At 35.8% G+C, this 20,593-nt stretch overlaps 1 protein-coding gene across 5 annotated transcripts in view; it reads left to right on the plus strand.

Annotated features, from left to right (window-relative positions):
- Window positions 1-20,593, plus strand: part of LOC150102782 (cell adhesion molecule 2-like) — a 150,792-nt gene that overhangs the window by 106,039 nt on the left and 24,160 nt on the right. For all 5 annotated transcript variants that reach the window (XM_090399778.1, XM_090399781.1, XM_090399779.1 and 2 more), the window contains 3 exons: window positions 5,751-5,882; window positions 10,138-10,352; window positions 13,692-13,827. In XM_090399778.1, coding sequence (XP_090255904.1) covers window positions 5,801-5,882; window positions 10,138-10,352; window positions 13,692-13,827 — 433 coding nt within the window. In that variant the 5' untranslated portion in view covers window positions 5,751-5,800. The remainder of the gene's footprint in view (window positions 1-5,750; window positions 5,883-10,137; window positions 10,353-13,691; window positions 13,828-20,593) is intronic.

Below are 20,593 nucleotides of genomic sequence, written 5' to 3' on the forward strand. Positions count from 1 at the left end.
GGTAAAAGGATTAAGGAGATCCAGCAGTGAATTATAATTCAGAAATCGAATTCTGTTTTTGTCTGTTTTGTGCCTTAGCTCACGCAAAGCCACCTGCGTCCGTATTCGGAATATTCATTATATTTTTTTTTTTTCCTTACTTAATTTCCACATTCTGTTTTCGTCACTGGTCATATTAGCTTAATCTTGTCGGGCATCCTTTTACTTTGATTATTCTGTTATTATCCTGGTTGATATGTCCGATATTGATTCATTCACTTAGTTCATTTGCATTCATTGCGAAATGTCTTGTTTAGATAAATTGCCAACATTGTAATTAGCTTTTCGCACAAAGATTTCTATTCACTGCTAGTCATTCATGTTGTCCGGGGGGGGGGGGGAAGAAAAAAAAAAAGCTTTTTAGTGAGGGACGACTTCCAGTTTGTTTAACGTAGGTGTGCGTTCAAGTAAGATGATTTGAATGCACTTCGCCACAGAAATGGTGATCGATGATATTGGGAGCGGGGATTTAGCTCAAGGATTGAAGAATGTTAAGCACATTGTGTACGATAGCCATGCCGTGCAATTATGTCATCCTCTCGTAGAATTATGTCGGCGTCGTATGCAATTAGCCTTTTCCTGATTGTCACGACCGCTGCAATTTATGCATTGGTTTCACACAAAGAATATAATTATACAATACGCGAACAGCTGAGGTTCAGAATGCGGTATGAAATATGTTGGAACACTTTGTGGAATTAAGACAAGATTGTTTTTTGTTTATACATTTATTGACTTAAGTGCTGGAAAGAATGAAGAACCATTTTAACGTTCGACTTGAAAACCCAAAAGTTGTCTATTTTTTGGAGAAACAGACGAATCGCGATTGTGCCAACAAAGAGAATGGATGGTTAAAAAGGAAGAATAAAAGTTGTTTTAAGTTTTAGAGTTTGCAACTAGTTAAGACACACTCCCTGTATTAACTGATTCGAGGAGTATGGGAGAAACAACTAATGCTAGCTCTGACAAACAGTGGCCGTTAAAATATTTGTTTGAAATGCACGCAGAAGAAACCAAACATTTGTGATTGGCTGTTATTACTAAGCTTAATTGTTCCTTCTGTATTGAATACAGGATTTTGGCTATTAGGTGTACCGTTCCAAACGTGAAAGGCTGTAAGTGGGCGGAAGAATTTGCAATCTGTAAAGGGTTAAAGAGCTCTTTAGAAGTAAAGTAATGCCTTCAGCTAAAGAGAAAAATTTACCGGTAAGTTTTTGGTGCAATAATGTATTTATGCCAAGAAACATTGAAGGTTACTGTTATCCTATGAAGATAAATATGCTGCAATACTCAAAATATGAAATTTTTGAGTATTTATATTTTTGACCAAAGGGCTTCGTCTATACTGACTGAGCTACGGAAGCTCGCACTGAGTGACTTCAAACATTAAACATCATCCCGTAGGTGAGTTTGTCAGTCTCATATAGAGAAGTTGGTCTATTTTCGCAAAGCCAGTGTTTTTCATTCCACAAACAGACAAATCCTTTAAAAAGAAAACACGCACCACGATTAACAGAGATAAGACTGTGACTATTAGTCTTGATTAAAACTGCTGCCGAAACAACCACCTCGTATTTCTCATATCGCAGGGGGGGAAAAAAAAAAAAAAAAAAAAAAAACATTTTTTGCAAGATCGGCCTGAATAGATTTCGCCATGCCAAGGAGTTAAATGTGTATTTAGTTTTGGCGTGAATATCTCTACACCATAAATACGTAATAATTTGTAGGTGTTATAAGAGATTATGAAAGCTCATGGCTGACACAAAGGCAGAACGTGAAATTAGGCGATGACTAATTTAGGACCCAAGGGAGCCAACTATGCACATTCAGCCATCCCCAATGTTTACATTGTTACGTTATACGGTCCTTAACACTCGGACAGAGTCGGATGGATATGCCCATTTCCAGCATTTATCAGGAGGAGAACTTAATTTATGCTGTCTGGTCCATTAGAAGCGAACGGATTCTCATTCCCATCGAACTCATTTAGATTATAACTTGCAGCTAAATTAAGACTGTGGAAGTCACATAGAAAACTTTTTCCCGTCTTCTTCGTTTTTCTTGGTTCCCTAATGGATTCTTTCCACTATCACATAAACAATGTTTTATTAATATAAGTTATAATCTAACTCTCATTTTTTGGCATTTATTTCGACGGGAAAAAGTGCCTTTTCGTGTATAAAAAGGATAAACAGAGATGATGGTGAAGGTGATGCATTTGTTGAGTACACAGTTTGAAGCCGTCTGAATCATTTGTGGAGGTTACAAATAATCCTTGAGCATCGCGCGACTAGTTTAATTTAGCTACTTGCTTGGGCCGAAATAAACCGATTAAAGAAAATAGAGAACTGTGGCCTTCTTCAAATTCCTTTCGTATATTTTTCTCCATTTTGGAGAGAGAAAAAATAAGTTAAATTTCTGTTTTGATTACTAAAGTTATAAGAGGTAAAGAAAAAGGGAAAAAATAGTTTTTGTTTTGTACGTATACGGGAGTTAAATTGGTAAGGGTTTAGGCGATATTTACGACCGAAACCCCTAGTCATATGATAAATTTGTTAGCGATCAGTAGAAGCAAGTGACATTTATTAAAGCGCTTGTGCTCGATAGCTTATTCCTTGAAAGTGTTTCTGTTTTAGCGAACAAGTTTAGAACCAAATTATACGAGGAACAAGAAGCGAAGTTTAAAATAAATTGATAAATAAAGTCATAAAAAGTTAAGTGCAGCGCAGTATAATTGACAAACAGAGAATATTGTCAGTCAAGACAGGAAACTTACGCTATGTAAACAGTTCCCTAATTTTTTTTTATCACGTGCGCATGCGCACACAGATTTGAAACAATTTGTGAGCTCGAGGATAATCTCGCACAAGAACAGTTTTTATCACAGTTTCGGTGTATAAGATGGTAGTGCCTGTAATAAATCAGGATAGGCTTTTATCTGTGTTAATTTCACTCAGAGAAGATTGTAAACTTACCACGAGTGGGTTAAAGATCACACCATGCAGCTTGCTTATTCAAGAAACGTAGAACGTCTTCATGCCGTAATCTAGCAACCTCCAGATGAAAATCATGTCAAAACCAAATATCGAATCAGCCAATATCTAAATATGTACGAAGTATAAAACGCGACATGTAAGTGAGCAGAAAACGGGATATCATTTATTAAAGATAATCAGTTCCTGTTCTTTGGTCACAGGGCTCTTTTGTATAAGCTCTTGAATCTCTGTTTAATTATCTTCTACTTGCTTTATGCTTCAACCGCAGTACTTCGAAAGTCTAACGTTTCAGTTTTCTTTCTCTGTGGGATATGCCCTGTTTACAACAGAAACTCCTAGTCATATGCTAGTTGGTCCTTTCTACTTATGCTGTTAAATCAGTAACTGTTGTTGACCTTGGCCTTCCAACTTGATTGACGATCTAGTCTGCCGAGTGCTTAGTAGCAGTTCTCCACCAAACAAGCGATGGATTCAAATCCCACGGGGACACGAATCTTTGTGAATGTTTTTAGGCGATGAGTAAAGTTAATCTCCCGATGTAAGACCCACTGCCCGCTTATTGGAGGAGCAGAATGGTTTGCTCCTCCAATAAGCGGTCTTAGAGAGGTGTTTCCGGATTATGTAATACTTAACTCGCTCACTGCATGTTCATATATTTAAAGGTAACGTTTCTGTGCTGGATTCACATAAAATGCAGTTCTTGTTATGTGATGTTTCACATGTTTATAATTTTCGAAGTGCGCATTAAAACGGTAAGATGTACTCAACTATGATTGCTAAACATCATTGTTTTTGTAATTAGAATTTATTGTTTACTGTTTGTCCTTTTTCTAAATGTTAGTTTCGTGTTCTGCGATCGTAAACTTCGAGTGAAGTCGCTGAAATGGAAATTCCTTTATATTGCCGTTCATCCAATGTTTAGTGAAATCAAAATGTGAATATGTAAAGCAATTTCATTTCGAAAATGCAGACTTAAGCAGGACACGTTTTCATATTACCAAAAGAAAAATAAAAAACCAACCAGAAAGACATGCTCGTACAACACAGGTGCCATTTCAAAGACATCACTTTCCTGTCTCGACTTTAGCAAGGAAAGAAAGAAGCGGCAAAGAAATCAAAGGGTAATAAATCAATCTGTCAAATCGGTTCCATTTTTCTGATAACAGATTGCGAAAACTGTTGTTCGGAGTAAAGCTTACCAAACAAATAAGTGAGATCAATGACATATACTGTCCTACTCTATAAATAAACCATAGGCATATGCAAAATGATTGATTTATTTATAGATAATCTCGGAGAAAATAAGGAAACAAACATGACCTGCCGTGGCAGGCGATATTTTCGGATGCTTACGTGCACCCTGACACTTTGGTAAGGTTTTTGTTAATGGTGAACTCGAACAGAAAGGCGGATCTGTAGTTGGTATGTGCAGCAGTTGAGACTTCCGCTAATAAACAGTGGATTACGCTTAAGTGGAAGTTTATTTAAAATAGCGCAAGTGTAAAGATATCAGAGAATGTGAGAATGATTGCCATTCGGTTTGAATGTGTGGTTTTGTAGGGTTTGAAGTTTAAAATTACAAACTTGCTGATAAAATTCCTAGAAGGCAGTGATCACATAAAAGTGATTGGTTGAATAACAATGACTGAGCTAGAAGTTAATATTTTAAATGTAATATGCCACCACATGTAGAACGTGACTAGTTGAAAAAAAAAATGACCGAGAAAGAAATACCTGTAAATTAAACGATTTTGATTAGGGCTGGTTTGACTAGTACCATGGCTCACCCATGGTACTAATGTTACAGAATTTACAAGGTTTCGGAGGTGGGGTTTCACGTTAAAATAAGAGTTTTGTTATTTGAAAATGTTCTTAAATTTTTTCAGCGAATCGGAGATTTCAGACTACGAAACTAAAGATCGTATCAGTTTAACAGTGTTTGTGTTTTTATTATAAGAAGTACTGCCCTGAAATATAACTTAAAACGTTAAGCATTCTGTGATATTAAATTCATTTGTTCACTAAACACTCTGAAACATTGAAGCTCGTTCTAAGAATTTCCTAAAACAGTGGTAACTTGAAATTATAGAAAACATAATTCCAGCAAACGTAATACAAAATTAATTTATCCTCGGCGTCTTCATCCGGGAATTAAATTCCATATTGAAAATTCACCATGAAGCATTTTCAAGTTTACCGTTGATCTACTTCCCAAAAGGCTACGCTCCGCGCGCGCACGCATGCACCTAAAGGGAGTAATACGATAACATATGAAAAACAAAACAAAAAATGTACTTTTCATAGAGAAATTGTAATATTATAAACGTGCGTGGAAGTGATTATAATTTTGATCATAAGTTTTACCTAATTACCAGTACGAATGGTTAAAATCTCGGTCTGTTAGGGCAAATCACCTAATTTTACTACTAGGACAGGACAGTCAAGTCATTGTAATAGTGTCCAATAGCTTTCTGAAAAGAAAAAAAATTAAAAAAAAAGATAAGAAGGACTCGACAAGCAAGCGGGACAAGGTAGGACTTTACAGCTTTACATAACTAACTTCAGAAATTCATTAAATCTCGACCTTCAAAGCTCTGATGGGATAGGAAACCATCAGAAAATCAGGTGATATCTTATAATGCTTCTATCTTGTAAATTATCTTTGTTTGAGATGAATTTGTAACAGGTATGTACATAATTCATTTTATTCTTCAGGATATTTGAAGCCGGTAGACCTTTTCCGGTCAGTTTGAACCTCCTTGAATATGAATTCTCGTGGTCATCTCAGAGACATAAAAAATCTTTTGAGTTTTTTGTTGGAGATTTCTGCCATTTCTTTCTTAAAACGTAAGTATCCTTTTTCTGAAAGCGATTTTTGAAACTATTAGTAGGAAAAACAAACTTTAAAGCGCTTGCAACTTCATTGTAGTTTTTCTTTAAAAGTAATAACAGTTTGTACATTTAAATAGTGAAATAGCGCAATAACTAAATATAGTAAGACACTTTGTGAAGCAAACATTGTTCTTGTCCTTTTTAAGCATCTTCCTGTATTAATTAATTATATCGGAATAACGAAATTATAGCACTTTAACTGATACAATATGTATTATCAGTTTTCCATCGATTAGCCCTTAATGTTTAAGTTATTGTGCGGTAATAAAGCTATTTTACTTCATATAGTCGACGAAAAGCAAATTTCATGTTAAAATTACATTTAAAAATCATCTCTTTGTTCTCTGCTGTTACATGTTTATACCTGCAGAAATTAGCATAACAACCTCCAGCATGCAGTGAAGGCTGATGGAGAAAAAAGAAATCCAAAAGTTGAGAAAATTATGAAAATCTGAGGTGAAGGGAGAAGGGGTTATATTTGGTGCGAAAATTTGTAAAGGTGGTTTGTTTTTTCTTTGCTTTATATTCATACCGTGTGGCCAAACAATTGAGATGAAGATGGAAATACGGAATATAGACAGGGAAAAAAAGCTGATGGTGTAATATCAGAATTTCTTTGTAATTTTTGTGACTTCACACGCAAACGTTCATAAACCCATCATACATTAGTACCCTTGATCAGTTAGTTTTTTTTTCTTATAATTTTGTTATATATATAACCTTTGTGGTCTCAAAACAACCATCCCGTTGCACTCTACATGTGAGTGGAGTCCCGCTGAGGCAAGTGGAGAAGTTTAAATATCTTGGTTCCATATTCACGAGTGATGGAAAGTGGCACGAAGAGCTAGATACTCGGATTGGCTCAGCAAGCGCAATATTGCGGGAGCTTGGCCGTTCGGTAGTATTGAAGCGGGAGTTGAGCCAGAAGGCAAAGCTGGCTGTCTTCAATGCAATCTATGTCCCCATCCTCACCTATGATCATGAGAGTTGGGTAATGACCGAAAGAATGCGGACACGAATCCAAGCGGCTGAAATGAGGTTCCTTCGAGGGGTTGCGGGGCTGACAAGACTCGACAGAGTCAGAAGCTCTGCAATTCGGGAACCCCTCAATACTCAACCGTTGCTTCTCCGTGTTGAGAGATCACAGTTACGTTGGTACGGACACCTGGTCAAAATGCCACAAGATAGGCTCCCTCAGCAGGTTCCCCCCCCCCCTCTTTGCCAAGCTAAAGGGTTGGAGGCACACTCGCTAGAAAGATACCTTGGGTGGACACTTTTGGGAGTCCCACCAGAACACTTGAGCTTGGTGGCGGAAGATCGTGACCATTGGAAGTTTCTCTTGCAGTTGCTGCTCCCACAACCCAGTAAGGAAAGGTGGGCCTTGAAGATGAATGATTTTGGTTGTTTTTTTTCATAAACCGGAATCCTAAATACCAAACACTGAACTTTATCAAGCCACTTCAGGCTTCCAGTAAGTAGGATGGATGTTCTCACACCTGCTATCAAATTCATCTCTGCCAGTATTGATCAGTTCTCAATGGTCTGTGCAAATTTTAATTGTGGTAACTTTTTTTTCTTACTAACAATGTCTCAATATCAGGAGTCATTATAGACAAGCAGGAGCCTTTCTCCTATCTTTTCGTATAATTCTAATAAAAAAACCATTACGGAATCATAAAAATTGTGTTAGTTTTACTTGCAAATCAAGTAAAAAAATATTCCTGCAAAACCGCTCGCTGATGTCATCGCTTGTCTTAGTCAGTCTTGATTTAAGACTCATCCACAGTAACCTATTAATTTTGAAAAAAATATTGATAAGATGGGGTTTTATGTACATATAGTTAGAGCGTGTTGAAATGTTGAAAAAAACGTTGAAAATGTTGAAAGAAAAAAACGAAGAAACTGAAAATAACTTTTATAGTTAAAAAGTTGTGGATTACTTGCCACACACTCGAAAACACGGACCTCCGTTTTGTTTCCTGAGTTGGTTCAGAGATGTTTTCGTGTAGAATAATATTGAAATTTTATCAGTTCGATTGAACGAATGGGTCCTTACGTTGAGAATTGCTGCACTGAAATGTTCGCACGCGATTTGCCGAAAGAACACGAATAACTGCGGCTTTGCATGTTCTCTTTCGTCATTAGTTAAATGTCCGAAAATTTACCGTCTTTTAAAAGTCGTTTTCTCAAAATTATTTCTAAACATTAATCTTCAGAACATTCTTTTGAACAAGGAAAAAAAAAAACAACAACCCCGTCTTTTACACTTGTGAATGTATCCCATGTGTTACATCTTTTCAATTAGGAGACCAGAGAGAGTTTCTGTTTCTTAGAGAAGAATAAAAATGCTATTATATTTTCCTTCGAGTAGAAATAATTTCATTGATTACGCTTTTCCATTTCGACTCCAATAGCTTCATTTTCAGTTTGCGTTGCTGCAACCCGTTTTAATGCAGCGTTGCCGTGAACCTCCTCCCGGACCAACGTTTTGTGGGAATAAGTATATGCTCAACTTCAGTACGTTATGGTTTCTCATTAGTTTCCTGCTTAAAATTCTATCTCTGAAATAATTGAATCTCTTTCTACCTCCATTAAAATTTAATGGAGTGGAATAACTTTCCCGAAAATACAAATTAATATAAATACTTCTGTTGCAGACTTCTCTGTGTGTCCTTGCAGCCGATTTCGTTTTGTTTTCTTCTTTTGCACTTAATAGCCAGGCCCGCTTTTATAGTAACTTCGACCTGCATTAGTCTTCTTTTACGACTGCCAAGCTGTCCCCTTTTCAATTAATCTGCATTTTAATCTCGTTTCTCGTACATAATCATTGGGAGGTAATATCATGGAAGATACACACTTAGTAAAATTTTAGTTCTTTATAGACTGTTTTCATATTAACAGTGCTGTTTCCCGACCCCTCTACCGGTTTTAATACTTAGGAATTTCTATTTTTAAAAAGTTTAAAATTCGAAGTCCTTGTTCACGTTCTGTTGGTGAAAAGAATTGTTGTGTTTTGCATAGCTCGATTCTTGTTTACAAGCTTCATTACGCACACTATTAATAAGTTAGCAGAAGTAGAACTTTTAGTTTTGTAAGTTAGTGCGTCCTTTAAAAAAATGAGAATTGTCAACTGCGCTTGGCATTGCATTTATTCTTTCGATTTGTTTATTTTTTTGCTGCTTTAAATTGGATTACGGATTTGTTTAAAACTTTGAATACGGGCAACAATTGGCTTTTATTGAATAATACATGAAAAGAATGTTCTTGCAGTTCACTTAGCATACGCTGGAATATAGTTAAGTAAACAGAGGTAAGAAAAATAGATTAAAAACAAAAAATGACCAACTTTGTATTTGCATAGCGTAGTATTTGGATACCCTTACGTACTTCTCATTTGCAATTACTTTGTCCAAGTACGCAATTGATGGAGTACATGAATTTACTTATTCCCATTTATATGATGACGCTTGTGGAGAATTCGTTACAAATTGGATAAAAGTAATCGCCAAATCTGGTTTGTTAATGTTCATTATTCACAGTTGTTTGACTTGGGAAGGTGCATTAGTGACAGAAGTAATTAACACTAGAAGATCGCGACGCTCTAGCAGACTGCGTGGCACGAATCTTAACAAAGAGCATTAGAGAACTGGCGATTATAAGCAATAGAGGCCATAATATTGAAATTCATTGCAGCTACAAAATGACTGCATGGTGCATAGTCGTTCTTTCTAAAGCCTTTCTCTTTCAACACAAGCAATTTTAGATTGCTGTCTCTCAGAAGATGAACAAGCTGGTGTTAAGTCCTAACTGTTGCTACTGTTGGTAAGACATCTATACTATCGATTTTCTACATACCTTGTTTTCCAGATGACTTCTGCAGGCTCGACTATCATAATTGTCAAGTGCGAACAGGTCTAAACGTTTCAGTTTTAAATTCAGTCAAAATATTCGCACATTTATACATACGACTATTAAATATTTTTATCGTTTTTTATCAGTATATTTAGTATTGTGTCAACTTATTATCTTAAGACAGTTTTTGCAGCGATGTTCCTGTAAAGTATATGTAACGATGTTTAAAAAATTATTATTCATAATTGACAGTGGTAATTATTTTTTATAATACTCTATTTTCTTTATATATCGTGATTATTGTTGATGAAACAAGAGATTTTTTTGCTTTGTGCACATTAATTCTCATTTTCTATAGCTATTACAGTAACGTCAGGCCTTCGGCTTGTTATGCTAGACGTCCCATCACCAACTACCCTCGGGGAATCAGTGGAACTCGTGTGTAGTTATGATTTGGAAGATGACCACCTCTACTCCGTTAAGTGGTATAAAAACGATGTCGAATTCTATCGTTATGTCCCAAACGATTGGCCTTCTGGACAGTTTTTGCCTCTTCCAGGGATTCGTGTAGATGTAAGAACACTCCTCTTATTGTTATGTTGTGACATTAGCTGTTTGTTCGAATAATGTGTCAGGGTAAATGAGCAGATCATTGCATATCTTGGTAGCATGCGAATACGCATACTAGCAAGATATTCTGTTATTGATCTATTGAATAGCTGATCAGATTTTTGTTGATAAATTGGGTTTCCTCCTGGTCTCTAATAAGAACCAGCTATTCGGAAAAAAAAGGGGCAAAACCCTTAATAATAAATAAAATAAAATAAACAGATTGAGCATTGTTCGTATGATATAACATGAAACTATAAGGAATGTGCAACTTGTATATATTGTTATTTGCCTTCTAAAATTTTAGTTTGGTATTTGCTCACTTGGTATAAAACAATAATGCATATTTAATTACACTGGAAAATGCTTATAGAAGAATACCAAAGAATTGGACGAATACGGTCAATAAAACGAAAGTCTTCTAGCATTTCGTTTTTACCGGAGATACTGGCGAAACTATTGTTTTGAATAAATCCTGATATATATTTGAAGGGCCAAGGTAGAAAATAAGATGTGGGGATAATCTGAGCATCATTCCTCCATACTATCAGCAGGAATCGTTCGCATCTGGAAGAATCTTTATCATTGGCAACAGTTTTCTTATAGTGGGGTATCCCTATATCCTAATCCTATTATCGTTCACCTGTAATCTTTTTACACCTTTTTCAAAAACGATAACCTTTCTCTCAAATTCAATCTTATTTTCGAAAATCTCCACGGACTTAGTTTCAACGAGGGAAACTTATGTAGCTGAGAATTATCTCTTGGAAAAGGATAACGTGTAGAACGCAAGCTTAAAATATCCGAGTATTTCACATCAATGGCTAGCTATCACAAGATGTTATCTCTTATATAACTCGATCCCGACTTGATCTTTTCAAGTCTTTTTTTCAGGCTTTATTTCATAGTTGGAAAAACTCTTATATCGATACGCGAAACAGCCTTTATTCATTGAGTAAAAACATGCGTGTAGGTTTGTGTGAATGAATCATGTAAATATCCAGACATCCGTATTTTAACGGGTACTTCAGCGAACTGTACTGTTTCCTTTCTCATGATAAGCTTCAACACACACAAAAAAAAATTAAAAAAACATTCGAGAAAAATAAGAAGCAATACTTTAAAGAAAACTTTATTTTTTTTTAGTAGAGGCTGTTGTTTAATTTTGCGAAAAATATGAGGATGGATTCTCGCCTTGAATTCACATGGATTCGTACTCTCTCCTTTTCTCTAGCGAATCTGGAGTATTACCAGTGAAAGTATTCTCCAAAATCTTATAATTTTATTTGAAAGTAAAAAAAGATATATGCTTTATTTAATGAAAACTACCAGTTTCTTGAAAAAACAAATGGATATTTGTATTCCTCCTTTTTAATAGTGGTTCCTTACTAAGTTGGAAGCCATTTGATCAACAGGTAATTAATGAAAGGTCTATCAGAAATCTTCACTTTTAAATCAACTGAGGAACCTAATTTTTTCGTGTAGTTGTGAACATTGCCTTTTGACAGGAATTTGCATAGACTATAATATATTAAACAATGGCAGCTATTTGAAAATTCTTAATTGGTTTACAGCAATCGATATAAATGCAGTTTTCCTTTTGAAAGTTGACTTCAAGATATAATAATGTTATAGGTGAAACTTAAATCTTAAATTTTATGTATGCAATTGTCGAATTAAAATGCAGTTCATTTTGGGTTTGTAATCGGAAACTCGAGGGTTTTCTCTAGCCGATGTGCATGATTTGCGTATCGCTAAACATGCAGATCAGCCAGAGAAACATTTACAATTACCAGATATAATATGTCGATCTTATAGTTTTAATTGCATTGACTAATTCCAATCAAAAGTCAGTTCGAATTAAAAACGCATATATATATATTATGGTTAATTCCGTAATAAGTAGTAGTGCACGCTATATACATACGCAGAAAGTTACAAACAGAGATAACCAGCCAATATTTGATTAGAAGATCTGTAGAACAGTACGAAGAAAATAGGAATGGGTGACAGAACAGAGCTTTATGTCATTCCAAGCAAACTTGCTTCCAGAAAGAAAGATGACAACCCACTCCCAGAGGAGGGATCTCCTTTTTTGACTCCATGAAAGGTTGTAAGCTTACGATGCACTATTACTGTAGATAGGCTAACAATTATATTTTTATTTACTTTTTTACGTAATTGGAAACGACCCTGTAATATATTAGTACCGCGGGTGGGCTGATTTTATTTTTTATATATTTTTAAATATCTTGTATTTATTTTTAAGTTTTACGTAATCATAAAAACCTCACCCCCCTGCCAAACACGGAACTCAGGTTATTTAGGGCCTCTAAAAGCGAAAGGTGGTCTCACGTATATCATGGGAGCTTACTTAATATGCCCTTGTTCCGAACTCAGTCATATGCCGATGACATTTTTGGAATCTACACTTGAAACTTTATTAATCGTGTTGAAGTTTTCAGTTAGCGCAGAAGTTGAGAATTCATGGTTTTCTCCATTACTTCAGATCAAGTGAAAGAAATGAGGCGATAATTGTTACGAAAGATTTATTGTCCTTCTTGAGAATGGAATGAATATCGGCTAATTTCCAGGATGAAATGTAGATACCACGGAATAAGAGAATACAAAAAGTGACATAAATCAACAGTCAACTGTGAAGCGAAAATCTTCAGAAAAATCAGAAATGTCAGCGGTCCCAGGAGATTTTGGCAGCTCAGCTTAGACAAGATTTTTCTGATTTCTATTTGAAGAATCAAAGGAGAGAAATGTTATTGAATTTTGCCTGTAGGATATTTACCATGCTTATCAATGCATGGTGAATTAGAAGAAAAGTAAGAAGCTGGGCTTTTCTGTGCATAACGATGCACATAAAGCTAATCTCTTTCAGTGGTGGAAAAAAGAAATCTACGGCCGATAGTTTTGGCAAGAGAGGATGCCAGTTTCCTTATACCATGTGAAAAATGAGTACAGTCTTGGACATCTTGCAGGGTCAAGGCTTTACATAAGGGAACGAGAATTTAATGTGAAATGAATTTTTCATACTAATAAGATTTTTTTTTTTTTTCAGTAACGTGTTCAGTGCAAATCTTTAGATCAATAATGCAGCCAAAGTAAGAGCATAAAATTGTGAACATCTCACTTAGCACTTTTATAATGTCGGAAGAGAGGATGAACGGGACTAAGCGATTGTTGCTCACCTAGTCTCTCTCATTCACTCTTTCATAAGTTTATTTTTACTTATGAAATCAAAGATATATTTCAATTCAAATTAGCTGATTATTTTATTTTATATTCTCCAAGCTATCCAAATCTGACAGACATTCTGTCTACCTTCGCCATGTAGATCTTCACAGTGCCGGACGGTACAAGTGTGAAGTATCAGCAGAAGCGCCATCTTTTCGGACCGTAGAAGGAGAAAAAGAAATGAAGGTTTTTGGTATGTATGCTTGTTCTTTCACATTGATCGTGTAGCACTTCAGATTTATATTTCTCATTAACTTAACCGTCATTATCTTGCTCTAGACTAAGCTGTTCAGATTGTATTTTCTTATGTTCCCATGAGGTTATCTGTAAAGACGGCCTCTCCACATGATTTTTACCATTTGATGCACTGAACTACGAATTCGCAGTGCTCTAGAAAAACATCTGAAGCTTGACTGAATTCAAAATGTGGATATTAGGAGCGGACTGGTGTTTTTAGAGAACGTCTTTCCATAAAAGCATTGCCCGGCCTGAAAATAAATATTATGTACTGTTGTTTGTAGGACTATTTTTCTAATATTAATTTCCTAAAGGTATTTTCAAATTTCTGTGGAGCACCCTCCCAGCTCTTTTACCTTCTCCATTGATACAACGACATCGATGTTATTGTGTTCATTTTTGACGTTCAGGCACAAACCCAACATCCTTTCTGCCTCTAGAAGGGATATTTGAATTTTATCTGCAGATTCTGTTGTTTTTGATCAAACTAATGAACAAAAACATTTAGAAAATCTTGGTGTCAGCTAGAGGAATGTGTATCGAAAGGAGAAGGTCACGTGTGTTCATAAAGCGCATTGATATGTCAGTAATAGCTGTTTATTCTGTAATATGGAAGTATTCAAACCATTGCTTAAAAAACTTTGCGTTACAGTTATGACTAACTATGCAGCTCACTCTATAATTAATCTATGCATTTGTTAATCTATGTTTATCTATCCACTTGTTAATCTTTACGAAGACGCCAGCCGTCTCCGTGTAAAAATTCCCAAACTGTTAAGTATAACGATAATGCTTACTATTAAATATTTAATAAGTGACACGATCCCTTATTAGTCTGTCTTGTGGTTTTTGAATTAATCACCCCCTTCCCGACCATTAGACTTAATTAAGGGTATCAAAATTGGCTCTACGGGATCTGGCTTTAGAGCAGTTCAGGTATTAAACAACCAGAATCAGCTATTAAAAATGCTATCGAATTGTGGCAATGATCCGTTAGCTTAGCACCTGAATAACTACTGCAAACTACAATTAGATACCGTTCAAAGTATTTCAATTTTCCGTCGTAATGGAAATTGCATGAATGTGGCCCCTGCAATAGGCCATGCGTGAGCTGCTGTGGGCGTCGCCTAACTGCTGTCCTCACCAAGTAGTGTGTTAGTGCGCCCAGTTACCTGAAAGGTTGTGGTCACGTACGAGGGAGGCTTCGCGTTATTTTTCATCCAACGCATATTTAGCATACAAATAGGGGGGGGGGTATGTCATTATGGTTACAATCCCAGGTGAATACTGCTGGTGCGATAGTAAACAAGAGCCACTTCTATATAAAGCACTGCGGTACTTAAAATGAAGAAAACCTCAAACGTGTTGCCGTTAATTTATAGCGAATTAAATTTACAGACTGACTGAACAACTGTATTCTGAAAACAATAAAAACGACTCCATACACTATTAGAAAATTATAAATAAAATAACTCCTGAAAAAGCGCCATGGTTTGGAGCTGTGATTCAAAGTATAAATTAATTGAAAATGTGGGGTAGGGATAAAGAGATTTTAATAAGAAAGAATGAAAATGTTGCATATCAACACGTTTTTTTTTTTTTCAGAGAAATTTGAGTCAGTCAATACTGCTATAGAAAATTGCACTTAAAGAATCATGCAAAACAGCATGATAACATGGGACAACAGTTGAAAATTTCCAACAGACGGTTGAAAACTTCAACAGTTAGTTTTCAACAATGGCATTTCCAAAATGGCATTGTTGAAAAAAATTGAACAAGTCTAATTTTATGTTGGAAGCTTTTTAACACTTGGTTAGACTATAATAAATTTAGTTTAATCCTTTATTCAAGTGTAAGCAAACGAAGTATCTTCAGGACTGAGGCAACTCATGGTAAAGGTGGACCAGGCTGTCATCACTCCTTGAAATCGGTCTGGGTAGTGGCCATTCCCTTAATGCATAGCATTATACATGTCCGCAGGGAGATGTGCTTTGCATTATGGGAGATACTAAGACAAGGAGTGACGAGAGCTTGTTCCACCTTTAATACGAGTTGCCTCAGACCTGAAGATACCTCAGGTGCAAACTGTTTGCTTACACTTCGATAAAGGAGTACACTAAATTTATTAAAGTCTAATTTTAGTTTTAATCGGATCATTTGAGTGGAAGAACCTTGAAAAATTATTCCCAAGCATTAAAAACTATCATCGATTAAACCTAAGAGCAAAATTGAGCAACTCAATCGGCAACAATGCATAAGTGTTTCGCAATCATTTGTGTTGCAAATGCAGTCGTAGCAAATCCAACATTTTGTGAACTTTTCCATCATTTCTATACTTGTTTAATCTTGCATGCTTAAACTGCATCGTTAAAACACGAAAAATTCTAAACTGAAGTGTCTTGTTGTTGAAATGTTGACAAAAGCACTAAGTAAAAATCTAATAATAATAATAATAATAATGTGTTAGTAATTCTTGAGCTCTTTCGGTGTAGATTTTACCGCGTATTGACTTTTATTTTAATTCGTTAAGGCATTCCAGACACTTTATCTCTTCGACGTACACGTTCGTGTGTTAAGCTTACATCCAGCCTCGACCGTTGGCGAATGCTGCTGTTGATAAAATCGATGGAGTTCCGTGCTGTTTATAGTAGCCAAGATAAGTAACACAGAAGAGCAATTTTTTATCCTGGCTTATTTGCTGTTGTCTTTCTAAGATGTCTACGGAGTAGTCAGTTTGATATAAATACTGAGTAGCATTTGCTGTCGCAATCATTTTGCAAATACGTTCTCACGTGCTGCGTTGCATACGTTTGAAGAGCATGTGCGACGAGTATTGCGTTTTATTTTCTGTCACCGAAGAGTGACTTTTCCTGGAAAAAAAAAAAAAAAAAAACGAAAAGGTGAGACTTGCTCGGAGGTCGTTTTTCTGTGATAGATGATCGTCGTCAGACTTGAGTAGGGAATTTTCTTTAAGTATTAACCATCAAGGGAGAGTCGCACACTTTAATAAATGGGAAGATGGCGCAATCGTCTACAAAATGATTCTTCACACTATTTCACCAACTGTATAAAAGGTAATAACTGTAGAATTCGCTTTCTTTGGCGAACATACTACACAAAATAGGCGTGCAGGCCGCTCTCAAGATCCCCAGAATCTGTAATAATTTATATCAGATTTCCCTCTTAATGCGGTTCACAATATTGTGCAGCACATTTCGTGCTACGCGTAAAAGTGCACAAACTGCCAGTTTCTGAACACGAACCTATGGCGATATACATAATATATAGAACAGGTTTGTGTGTGTGCGCGATGCTATTTTTTAACTTGGTTATCAGTGGACACTTTTAAAAAAAGTCACGGTAAGTATTGTAAATTTTCCTCAGCTCTCCGATGTCTTAATATACCACTACCGAGTGTTTCGTTTTGAAAAATTAAGTATTTCAAATATTTAAAGACTGGCCTGAAAGCATTTAGAACAATCTGAAACTGGTAGAAAATAACCACCCATTTGACGAAGTGTTTTCTATACAAGTGCGCATTCCCTTAATCATTATTTTTTCGTGATAAACCTGACATTAGGTTTCGTGTTTTGTAATGTTTTGTAAAGTCTTTTGTTTGCATTTTTTAAATCCATACTGCTACTACCACCAGCTCTCCCAGCAGAGGTTTTTAATGTGTTATAAATTTCTTAAACATTTGCTGTTATTGTTTCGATATGGCAAAAAATTCGTAGAATAAAATATCAGTATTGTTAATGTGTCTACAAAATTCCTTTTCACCTTCGAGTAAAAAATACTCGCGATTACATCGCTGCTCCAGAAAGATGTTCTGGGTACATTCTTGTTTTTGACTGTAGCATGAAGCTGGGTAATATTTTAATAAAACTCAAAAGATTAACTTTATTCTGTGGTGTTTGATAATCAAACTATGATTTTATAGTACAAGGCTCATTTTAAAAGTTACGTACATTGGGTTAGTTTCGTTAAACTACATACTTCCTTCTTAAAATACATTTACAGGTTCCGCATCGCAATCTCCATCTGCCTCGCTGTTGCCGAATGTTTGGATGATGGAGAGGTCTTGTGTTCCTGTCAGCAAACTTTTTTTTTTTTTTTGATGTGTTTGATAATCAGTCGAAACACTTCGGCAGAGATTTTTAAAATGGTAGTGATGCGTTTCCCACGGAATTTTTCAAATAGGAGAACAGATCGAAGTTAAAGGGTTATGTTACGACTCTTGAGCGGGAGAGGGATGAGATATGTCTTATATGAAACATATCAGTATTATATGAATCATTATTAGAACTACTGTTCGCTTGAAAAATTAAGTAGTGAACGATTGTGCAACGGACAATCCTTAATAAAATTTTCCGTTATGAATTTAGTGACTACGATTGGACAGATTTTTCTCTTTGATGTTTATCAAAATGTTAAATATTTTATGTGTTTCTGTCTGGAATTATATTTTATTGCGTGCTGAATTCATATCTGTGCCTGCAGGAAATCCGCAGACTGCAAATACCGGAAGTGGCTTTAGTTTAAAGTGCAGCCTTCAAAGCAAAACGACTTCCCATCAACATACGCAGTGGAGAAAATGTATTGCAAGATATATTGACGTTTTCTGCCTCAATAATTATACACAAATGCCTTGTATAAAAATATGAAAACTATAGAATATAGACATGATGCGATATATACCCTTAGAGAACCAATTCCAACTATGGGTCTTGGCATTTGGATTGCTTAACCAGCCTTTTACGCTCGTAAAAATAAATAATTGAAATAAAATACGGATCTTTCATACAGGCTACATACTTCTTGCATTAAGAAGTAAAGCGCATACGCATTCAATAAAAATATCTTCTCTGGAACACTGAAACAGTATTTCACAACGCGCATATCCAGTGAAGTATCTACCATCTGTTTGTATTGTAGTTTCTGTTGTAAAGGTAATTTGAACGAATGTCTTCTTTTTGAGTCGGATTACTGCAGTGTTAGACTTGTACGTTGTATAAACGAATCTTCAATCCAGCGCAATTCTTTAATTTGAAAGAAATATTGTTTTGACATGTGAATTTTAAAACGCAATAGAATAGTTTTTGCAAACTATTCTATTGCGTTTGCTTCCGAATGTTTGTCTCTATTGAATTACAAATTAATAAATAAAATTCTTTTGGCAACGATTTCATAAAACCTATATAGTTATTTTCGAGTGTTGTGAACATGTGTGCAAAATTGCATGAAGTAATAAGACACTCGAATTTCTTCAAAAATCCAGGAACCTTTTTGCCAGAGATTTTCAGGCGAAGTTAAGTTCGTCTCATAACTGAGGTCGTAGGGTGTATCCCCCCCCCCCCTAAATACCCGGGAAGATAACTCGGCTTTAATTAGTTACTCCTCCGCCATACACGCACACATAGTACACCTCTTATCAAAGGATAACGCTCGGCAGTTATACCATATAAGTGACGTAACGAATACTGGAGTAGTGGTTGGAGAACCTCAGGGTCAAAATGCTAAAAGTTCAATGTCGATAGGGAAGCTTGTTGAAAAAGGTCTTAAACAATCGACATTGTAAGGCAATTTGCTGTGTTGTCTTGTGTTGCTCCCGCCTGGATGAGCGAAACTGTTGGCAATATAAAATGAAGTTATGTAGAATTGGATGGCCAGATAGTGACCCTGCTTCCCGACAAATAAATCATGGGTTCGATATTTGTGAATGCCTTTAGATGTTGGATGAATTTCACTCTTTCCCCAGCCCAGATAAGGCTACCTACTCGCTTATTGGAAGTCTGAAGTCCCATTGGTCTAGTCCAGTTTACCGACTATTTAACTGTATCACCAATTGTATTACTCCAAGAAATTTTTATAAGCTTTCTTGGAGTAATACACGCACATTTACACCTAATGTATAATCTACTTTTATTGCAAAGTCTATGAAAAAATAAAATAAAAAAGTTAATGTCACAAAATTGATTGTGTTCAATTTTTCCAGTGAGTTAAAGGGACGAAAGTTAGTTCCAATTTTGGCTTTCATTAAGTACTTTCTTTCTTCCTTATATTTAGACATTCTGCAGTATATTTGAATTTTGAGTGCATTGCTGCTTACTCGTGATTGACATTTGCATTTGAAAAGCATTTCGTTCATTTCCTTTCGCTATTTGTGCGTCACAATGGTGAGAACAGCGTTTTAAATCTTTTGGCGTTTAATTTGTTTCGTTAAGCGCAGCATAACAATTGTTGGCAACAATTACTACACTCTTGCGTATGCATTAGAATTTCCTGCTTTCATTTTTATTGAATACGGAGAAGATGCGTTAATTCTGACCTTACCTGCGAAGTGCTAGAAAGGCTTATAAATCATTCCCGGCCTTCAGGTCGATGGCCCCGAATTTACAACGTCACAGCGTAGTCAGGAGATGAACTTTTGCTAAAGATAATAACTTCGTTAATAATACAGACCGCTTCAGTGGGAGAACTTACATGCGGCTTGTAGTTTCCTGGAAACTGAAGGGGAGAATTGACGTCTTTCAGGAATTCTCCGTGTGTGTCGTGCGCTGGGGAAACACCAAATGTCTGCAGTTTCACTATAAAGGAAATGTTTCTCAACTGATCTGCTTCGCTTAACAAAAATGTACTTAAACAATTCGCAAAAAAAAAAAAAAACAGTTCGCGAGCATCATTCATTCAAACTTAACTTATTTTTTTTAACTGTGTGCTGC

This window comes from Typopeltis vanoorti, chromosome 10 (genome assembly GCF_054136105.1).
Source record: "Typopeltis vanoorti isolate ZY-2024b chromosome 10, IOZ_Tvanoo_1.0, whole genome shotgun sequence".
Classification (NCBI taxonomy): domain Eukaryota; kingdom Metazoa; phylum Arthropoda; class Arachnida; order Uropygi; family Thelyphonidae; genus Typopeltis; species Typopeltis vanoorti.